The following is a 9,643-nucleotide window of genomic DNA, read 5'->3' on the forward strand; positions in this document are numbered from 1 at the left end:
GGGCCTGCATGGGGCCTCGGCGCCCGCCCGGCCTCGACCCCGCCCCCGGATATGGCCCCGCCCCCGGCCCCGCCCCGCCCGCTCGCCCGGAGTTCTCCTGGGCTCTCTCCGTTGCCTGCCCCACCTGCTCTCTCCGCTTCGGTGAGTTCTCGCTCGCTCGTTCTGCGCAGTGGTTTCTCAGGAAAGAGGAACCGCTCGCTGAGAGTTGGAGGTGAAGAGGATCTTAAAGGAACTAACCCAGTCCTTTCGGATGAAGATATGGAAAACCATGGAGAGAAAGAGACTGGCCCAGGGTCACAAGATAGTGACACTGTTGGCGCAAACACTTTCCACCAAAACAATTGTGGGGAAAAGACAAGGGCTCCCCCTTGCTTCCGTCAGTGGAAAACACGCCGCTGAGAGGGCAGTTGACTTGTGAGGGATTTCAAAGAGAGGAGATGAGGAGGAGGAAGGGGCCGTGGGAGCTGTTTCTCGCGCATATGGACACGCTCACACACTCACATACACGCAGTCACGCATTCTCACACTCTCACACGCACACCCATGTTCTCTGTCGTCCCAGTTCCCGCCTTCAGTGCTCTCTGGAGGGGCTGCCCTGGGTTCTGGCTGTAGCCCTCCTCTCTGGCTGCTTCATCCCTTCTCTCCCTCCCAGAGCCCAACTGCTGTCATTTTGTGCCCTGCCAAGGAGGAGGGAACTACAGTGACAGCAGGAGTGAGAGGCAGGACAGAGTTGTGGGGCACAGAGAGGTATGGAGAGGGAGATGCCACAGGACCAGGTGACACTGAGTCCCAGAGAGGGCTGAGGAGCGGGGTGAGGGATGGTGAGAGTCTGGGGAAGAGGAGGGCAAACCGAAAGGAGCAGAAAGAGGAGGACTTGCAGGTCACAGAGCCACTCAGCCATGCTGGGAGCAAAGCAGCACTGGCCGCCAGGTCCCTCCTTCAGCCCCGGGCTGCCCTTGGCCCTAGTGCTTCTGGCCTTGGGAGCTGGGTGGGCCCAGGAGGGGGCAGAGCCTGTCCTCTTGGAGGGCGAGTGCCTGGTGGTCTGTGAACCCAGCAGAGCTGCCGCAGGGGGGGCTGGGGGAGCAGCCCTGGGAGAGGCGCCCCCCGGAAGAGTGGCATTTGCTGCAGTCCGAAGCCACCACCATGAGCCAGCAGGCGAGATCAGCAATGGCACCAGTGGGGCCATCTACTTCGACCAGGTAATCCCCTACCTGCAAGGACCTGGACCCAACTGTTCAAGCCCACTTTGCTGTTATGGAAACAGCCCCCCACTGTGGCCAGTTGCCTCTCAACCCCACTGCTTGCCTCCTTTCCCTACATCCTGCCCACACCCCTCCTTGCTCTTTCTCACCGTTTCTTTTGAATCCGTGCATTCCTCCTTTTGAATCCGTGCATCCCTCCTGTTCGAGTCTACTTGCCACCCCTTCTTTTCTTACTCGCTGCCCCTTCCCCCAACCCAGTGGTTTCCCTGAGCCCCAGGCATCCTCGAGCCCCCACGAGCCCCACTCAGCAGGGTCTGCTTCCTGCAGGTCCTAGTAAACGAGGGCGGTGGCTTTGACCGGGCCTCAGGCTCCTTCGTGGCCCCTGTCCGAGGCGTCTACAGCTTCCGGTTCCATGTGGTGAAGGTGTACAACCGCCAAACCGTCCAGGTGACCTGCGTGCTGGGCCCCATCCCTGGCTCCCTGGCTTGGGAAGGGAAGAGAGGGGAGGGAGGGGGAATAAGTGGAGCCCAGCTGACCCCTGGGCATACCCTCTATTGACCTGTGTCCTGGGGGGCCAGGAGCAAGGGACTCCTGTGTGGGAGGAAAGGGCCTGCCTAGCAGAGGGTGTGGAGGAGGGGCAGAGTCCAACACTGGCCACCCCTCAGCCCTTCCAGAGGAGTGCACTGAACCCCAGGTTCCCAGGTTCCAGAGTGTCCCTCTGGGGCTGGAGAGAAGAGAGGGAGCCCTGGGGAAAGTGGCAGTCCTAGGAGAAGGGCTGGGGAGAGGTGCTAACTAGGCTCCCCTCCCCAGGTGAGCCTGATGCTGAACACATGGCCTGTCATCTCAGCCTTTGCCAACGACCCTGACGTGACCCGAGAGGCAGCCACCAGCTCTGTGCTACTGCCCCTGGACCCCGGGGACCGGGTGTCCCTGCGCCTGCGTCGGGGGAACCTGCTGGGTGGCTGGAAATATTCAAGTTTTTCTGGCTTCCTCATTTTCCCACTCTGAGGGCTCAAGCCTTTCAAGGATGGGAATCTAGCCCCTGCCCTCTGCCCTCTGCCCTCTTCTACCCAGAAGCAGCATCTTTGGGGCAGGAGAGAGGCTGCCTCTGGCTGTCTGTGTTCCACTTCCTTGCATGGGACCCTGTGCCGAACACCCAAGGTGAAGAGCAGAGCTGTGGTGTCTCAGGACCTGGCCCCTCTTCCCCTCCCCATTGCCCTCCCAGCCTCCCACTGCATCTCTGTGCCTGCAGCCCTAGTCAGGACAGCACTTGACAGGTAGGGAGGCCTGTGCTACTTTGCAGACTCTGCTCCTGTCCCGCCCCCCTGCCCCCAGCTTCCTGCTCAGTGCTATTTAGGGACAGGTGGCACAGGTGAGCCTGACAGGCCCCCACAGGGGCCCAGATGGACCAGCCTGAGAGTACCCTGCAGGCTCCTTCCTGTGAGGAGTGCCAGCATCACAGATCTCAGTCAGCACAGTCAGAAGCTGAGCCAGCGCCTCATGGTCTAGGGCGGGAGGCTCAGCCACCAGCAGAAGTGTGGGGAGGGCCATGGAGCAGCCCGGTGCCTGTGGCTGGTAGGGCAGCAAGGCGGCATGCGCCCAGCCTGCACATGGTACTCATATTTTATGTACATTAGGGCAGCCAGCAAGCAGCAAACCCAGGCGTCCATCTGTGCCAGGTCCCAGATGGACTGTGGCCCTCACCTCCCCACCTGAGACATGGAGTGTGTATGTTTGCTCTGCCACAGAGCTGGTGGCTGCCTCCTGGGTCACGTCAGGTGTGCAGAGCTTCCTTGGGCAGCTGGAGGTGGGGGTAGAAGGTCATATGTGGGCAAGTGTAGATATCCAGGCTTGAAACATATCAATGACCATGGCCACCTCCTAGAACTGCTCCACCTCTGTAGTCTCAACTTCCATCACTCCACGCTCTGACTGCCACCTCCTTCCTCCCAGCTCTCTCGGTTACCTTTATTGTACCTTTTCCAGACTATCCCATAACCTCTCTTCTTTCTCCTGATTTGTGCTGTCTTATCCTCCTTCTTAAAAGTCTCATTACCTTGGATTCCACGATTCATCCCTTCACCTACTCTCCTTCCAGTATTATAAATTCTCTGTCTTATCTCGCTGTCCCATTGGCCCAGCATGGATGAATCCATCAATAAAGTAATTAGAGAAGGATGGTCGATGAGACACTCTAGGATCTTTAAAGAGAGAAGATGCTGTTACAATTTGGATCAGGAGTTATAGAATATAAGCAGGTATGTTGTAGAGAAAATAAATCTAAAACTGTATATTAGAGTCAAATAAAAAAAGGATTTGGTAATGCTTGAGTTAAATAGGAAATACCAATGTGAATTTGTGGTTTTCAAAAGAAACAACTTTTTCAAACTTAGAAACAACATCAGGAAAAATCTGATATGCATTCTTAGCACCTGGATCTTTGCCTCAAATATTATTCACCTTTAAAGGGACTCAGAGTTCCTTGGAGAATAGCTCTGTGTCTTAAATAACTCTAGGCCTGGAACATATTGATGACCAAAAAGAAGGATACTTTTGTCAATGTATAGAGTAGAACTGAAAAGGCAAAAAAAAAAAACAATTTTAAAAGGCTCTCTGTTGACATTCTGTGACAATTTGATAATCAAAAGGAAAATAATACTGCTAATTGGAACAAGGTGAATTTTTAAAATCCATGACTCTGTAGTAATATTCAAGAAGCAAAAAGTTACTATAAAATGTGCAAAAGGTAACCAATACACTGTGTGAAGAAGAATGAATATAATAGGATATTTTTAGTTAATTGTGATAAGTAGAAGAGTATATAGTATTTTATCTATTCATAAGGTACATTTATTTTTATCTATGTAAGTAGGGAGGGGTGGATACAGTAAGCTGTGAGTAATTCCAGAGAAAGTTGGAACTGTACCAGGAGTGAAAGAGACTGATTGGCACCATCTGGTCATGTATTACAACTAGGAAGAAAAAAAGTCCAACAGTGTGTTTGTTACAAGATGAGGAATTGGTCAAACATCCAAAAGATAACTGCTCACTGTTCAAACTTGATCCTTCATCTCTTGGGAAAGGGAGCCTCTATATTACCCTACTAATTATAATGAGATTACAGTAACAGTGAAACCCAAAATAATAATGGCTTAAACAAGACAGAAGATTATTTCTGCCTCACATAGAAAAATCTGCAAATAGAGTCCAGGGATGGATGGCAGTTTTATGATCAACACAGCCCATCATTTAGCATGTCACCTCCTGGCGCAAGATGGCTCCTTGAGCTCCGGCCATAACATCAGCCTTATAGCCCCCAGGAAGGAGGAAGGAAGAAAAGGCACACTCCTTTAAAGACGCTTTCTGAAAGGTGCACCTGACGTTTCTGATTGCATTTAGTTGGCTAGAATTTAGTCATGCCTGGCAGGAGACAGGCTAGGAAATAGAGTCTTTATTCCAGGCAGCCATGCCCAGCCAAAAGTCAGCAGTTTTGTAATAAGGAAGAAGAGGAGATTGGATATTGGGGAAAACAACTAGAAGCTTTTTAAAATGCAAATAAGCTAGATAAATTTGTAAATAATATCAGTAAAGTTATTGTATTGGTTTTCTATTGCCGTGTAACAAATTACACAAACTTAGTGGCTTAACACAACAGTTGTTTATTCTCTCAGTTTCTGTAAGTCAGAAGTCCAGCAGAGTGTGACTGGATTCTCTGCTTGGGGTTTCACAAGGTCAAAGGCAAGATGTAGGCAGGGCTGCCTTCCTTACTGAAGTGGAAGGATCCACTTCCAAGCTCACTCAGAATTCGGTTCCTTATGGTTGTAGGACTAAGGTCTTCGTTCTCCTCTTTCTCTAAGCCAGGTCCTTCTGACACTTTGAATCTTTCAGACCTACCCTTCTGCCACATGTCTCTGACCTCACTGGAGGGTTCTCTGATTTTAAGGGCTCATGTGATTAGATTGGGCCACCCAGATAATCAAGGATGGTCTCCCTATTTTAATAACCTTAATTACATTTGAAAAAGGCCCTTTTGCCATGAAACATACTCAGAGCTTCCGGGGATTTGGTCATGGACATCTTTGGGACATCATAGTCCCACCCTTAAAGATGACATCATTTAAAAAAAAGGCATCCTGGGCCGGCCCGTGGCTTAGCGGTTAAGTGCACGTGCTCCACTGATGGCGGCCCGGGTTAGGATCCCGGGCGCGCACCGACGCACCGCTTCTCCCGCCATGCTGAGGCCACGTCCCACATACAGCAACTAGAAGGATGTGCAGCTATGACATACAACTATCTACTGGGGCTTTGGGGGGAAAAAAATAAATAAATAAAATCTTTAAATAAAAAAAAAAAGAAAAGGCATCCAGTTACAATACAATAAATGCATGGAAAAGGTGTGGGCTTGAAAATTTCCCGTGATATACAAGATAAACACTGGCTCAGATTTTCATCTTAGCAAGTAAACCAGTTCCCAGGTCCCAACCAAGAATTTATCGATTAATAATCCAAAACTTCATCTGAACTGAGATAATGTTCTTTTAGCTATCCAAATTCAAAAATTGGTCTGAACTGAGATAATGTCCAGCTCTTGGGTCTACAAACCCAGTTTTATAGTGGGTTTAAGTGTAATAAATTGTATAATCTTGTCAGATGTGTGTACTTTACCAAAATGTTTGATGCTTTTAGAGAAGCTGACATGTTATACTTGTGATTCTATTGAAATACTAGGAGGATTTAAGTTTGCAATCAATGTTTAAATAATTTGATTTGTAAAATGTGTAGATTTTGACTTGGTTATATAAATAATATTTAAATATTTAAACAATTTTTGCTTAAGTAGGTATGAAGTAAATAGATTAAAGAATAAATAAAGCACAGAGGGTGGTTAGTGTTCCTCTCCAGGTGCAAAAAGCTCCTCAGACTTCAAGGATGCTAAGAATAGAATCCAACTGTCCCTCCTCCCTACGCCCACACCCTGGCAGCTGATTACTACAGAGAAAAGTCCCACCAGCTGAAGGATTCGCTGTGAATCTAGATCCATGGTCTCCAGCGACCCCTGGTTCTCAATCCTCCAAGCGATTCCTCTGTGGTTTCCTTTGCCAACTTCTTTCCTCGTTCTCCCCAAACTCCAACTGAAGCCTTCTGTTTTCTCCTTAAACCTTTTACCCCACCAACTCTGCCCCCACTGTGAGCAAAAGACACCTTACTTTCTGCTTCCCTGAAAAAGCAGGACACCAGGCAGGAACATTCCCAACACCACATGTATAAACTCACCTTGCTTCTCATCTCTGCTTCTTCCTATCTGGGTCAGGAGAAGACGTGTCCTTTCTTCTGTCAAGGCAGCTATCTTCGTCCACCAGTCTTGGATCCCATTTCCTCGAAGCATACTCTTTTCCTTTCCTCCCCTCTCTCCTCTATGTTCAGCTTCTCCCTCTGTACCTCCTCCTTCACTTCAGCAGTTAAATAGACTCACATCTCTCCAGGAAATAGCTGTGGGTATATAGTTATCCCCAGTTCTACGTGCCCACACAGCTAGTTAGCGTCACCTCTCCTCCTCTTTAGAGCCAAATACCTCTGCTCACCACTTGCTCACCTCTTAAGTTAACTCTGGCCTCCACTGCTCCACCTAAACTACCCTCAGCTGGTCACTCACACCTTTTGTGTCACTAAAGTCAACGGACCCTGCCTAGTCCTTCTGTTACTCATGTCTCCCTAACATTTGACCTTGTTGGCCACACCCTCCTTCTCGAAGCATTCTCTGCCCCTACTTCTCTCACTGCACTCTCTGGGCTTTCCCTCCACCTCTCCACCCAGACCCCAGTTTCTTTTTCAGGCTCCTCTACCTCTGCCCATCTCTTAGATGTTGGTTTTTCTCAAAGTTATGCCCTAGGATTCCTTCTGTCCTGACACTCTCAAAAGCATGAATTTCCATCCATGGGCTGACAACTTCCACATTTTTTATCTCGATCCAGGATCTCCCTCCTAAATCTCAGACTCATACGTTGGATATCCCACCTGCTAAAATTACAGTCTTTCCTCCTTAAATCTGTCCTTCTTCCCTTGTTCTCTGTGTCTGTAAATGGAACCTCCCTGTTGCCCTAACCAAACATGGGCCGTTATCCTCGATTCGTCCCTCTCCCATAACCCCCACACCCAACACTCACATCCACCAGTTCCGTCCCTTGTTCTGCATCCACCCTGGCTCAAACTACCAGTCTCTCAGCTACAGTTCTAGGAAAGCTTCCTAGCTGGCCCCTTGGCCTCCAGTTTGGCTTTCTCAGTCCATTCTCTACACTGGGGTTGCCATAGTGATCTATCTAAATGAACCTCACAGGATCTTCTAGGGGATCCTGGGAGAGGGAGGGAGTCTCAGAATGAATCCATATTTCTCAGCATGGTTTTTGAAATCCTTTGCAATCCAGCTGCTACAGTCTCCCCTGCTTCATTTTTTACCATCTGCAAGAATGTGGAAACATTTGACACCAGCACCATTTATTAGCTGAGGGAAAATGATACCCTTCGTGTGTTGAGGGGCCCACAGCTGGTGTATTTAATTAAGAATATGCAGATTCTGATCTGCTGGATAAAGACGCACAAGCTACCCACACAGGGTGAGCAGGGAGCTCCCTCAGCATCCGAGCTCCCACTTTGGGGAAGTGAAAACCCCGGGGTCATTTTGATCAAGGTGCAGTTTCAGTACTCCCACACAAAGGAAGTAAAGTCACAAGATTTATTACCTATAAATCCCAGAAATGGGGCGGAGTGGGCACTGAGCTGGGGGAGGCAGTCCTCCACCCCAGGTCACCACTGAGCAGGAGATGGAGAGCAGGGGAGCAAGCACCTGTGACTTATAAGGTGGTTGGGGCGGAGGTCACTAACTTTTCACGGGCTCAGCTGTAAGTGGTTGTTTTAAAAGGTGCCCCAGGAAAAGCAAAGCAGGAACTTGCGGCGGGAAAATCCCAAGTCAGGTCCTTATCTAAACATCCAGACTCTGGGTGTGAGCAGGGTATACTGTAAAATGCCTAGGCAGCAACTCAAAATAGTTGTTTTCTCATCACATCTCAGAGAAAGAGGGCATGGCATTCGAGTCAAAACTTCTCAGGGCCAAGAGAATCATTACTGGACCCAACTGAGGTAAATCTCCACCTGTTTTAGTTTGTAAATCATCTTAATCTGGACCAAACTGAAATGGAGAAGTCTCGACTGACACTATATAACACATTAATAAAAGATGGAGAGGCCATAGATTAGGGAGGGAAAGTAACACCAGCAACAAAGTGAATACACTTGTATGGGAGGCAGTGAGCAGAGTGGTTAAGATGGTGTGCACAGGGGCCGCTCGCCTAGTAGCCGCATGTGACCTTGGGCAAGTTAATCCCCCCACATAAAGTGGGGAAATTAATTGTTTCTACCCCACAGGGCTGGACAGCACTTAGAACAGTGCCTGGCACAGAGCAAGTACTTACTATGTGTAAGTTATTGTTACCGTGTGAATTAGTCAACAAGTCAAAACTGGTGCGCGTCACAAGGATTCTGGGACAATCTTAAAAATGCAGGTAGGATTTTTGTTTCCTTTTATTTGTGGCCATTTACCTGTTAACAGTGCTTCTTTCTTTCAGGTGGGTTCACTTTTCCCCATAAACACGAGGACATAGTAAATGGTTGCTAGGAAAACATGGTGGAGCAAGGCGTGGGGCTCCCAATCTCACTGGATGGTTTCCATAAGTTTTAACATAGGAATGAGATACAGTGAGGAACCTTCTTTATCTTAAGTCATGGGACTGTCCGCACACTGGTGACTTTCTGATTTCTCTGTTAGAGACTTGAGGAAGCTCACCTGCCAGTGCCCCAAATGAGAGGGGAAAAACGAGAGAATCGGTAATTAGTAGTCTGTGGTGCCCACGGTGCTCACCTGTGAACAAACCTTTCTCATTCACTCCTCCAAGAATAGGGGGAACCTAGGATCTCTGCTCAGACCCTGTAATTGTTCAACAGCAAAGAAGAGAAATCTCACCATCAGAGGGCTCAGAAGCCAGTGTGGGGAAAATCTGATTATGGCTTAAAGATTTTGAGTAGAAAATAAGGAGATTGTGCTGAGCCATCTTTCTGATCAGTCTTCCACTTAGGAGTTCTGAACCTTTCACTGGCTGACCTACACCAAGAGTATGAGCGTTGCTTTTGTGAAGGGGGTCAGGGAAGACCAAGACTCTCTGAATTATGTTTGAGCTGAGACCCAGGCGCCTGCGCTGTGGGCTCCTATGCCCTGCTCTTTCCCTTACTTACCGCCCTGTACTGTATTTGCTCGTTGCATTGTCTCCCTCACCTGACTTCGGACTCCAAAGGAGCAGAGAATATGTCACTTATGTTACCTGCTATCCACCCCACACCTAGTCAGGTCAGGGCCTGGCATACAGTATATGCTCCATAAATAATGAGGGACA

At 48.9% G+C, this 9,643-nt stretch overlaps 1 protein-coding gene across 1 annotated transcript; it reads left to right on the plus strand.

Annotated features, from left to right (window-relative positions):
* The first annotated feature begins 2 nt into the window (after positions 1–2).
* CBLN3 (cerebellin 3 precursor) lies at positions 3–4,602 on the plus strand. The gene is made up of 3 exons (XM_058540846.1): positions 3–1,199; positions 1,530–1,649; positions 2,013–4,602. The coding sequence occupies exons 1-3, from the start codon at positions 819–821 to the stop codon at positions 2,208–2,210; spliced, it is 699 nt and encodes a 232-aa protein (XP_058396829.1). The 5' UTR covers positions 3–818; the 3' UTR covers positions 2,211–4,602.
* The last annotated feature ends 5,041 nt before the right edge of the window (positions 4,603–9,643 follow it).

This window comes from Diceros bicornis, chromosome 5 (assembly GCF_020826845.1).
Source record: "Diceros bicornis minor isolate mBicDic1 chromosome 5, mDicBic1.mat.cur, whole genome shotgun sequence".
NCBI lineage: Eukaryota > Metazoa > Chordata > Mammalia > Perissodactyla > Rhinocerotidae > Diceros > Diceros bicornis.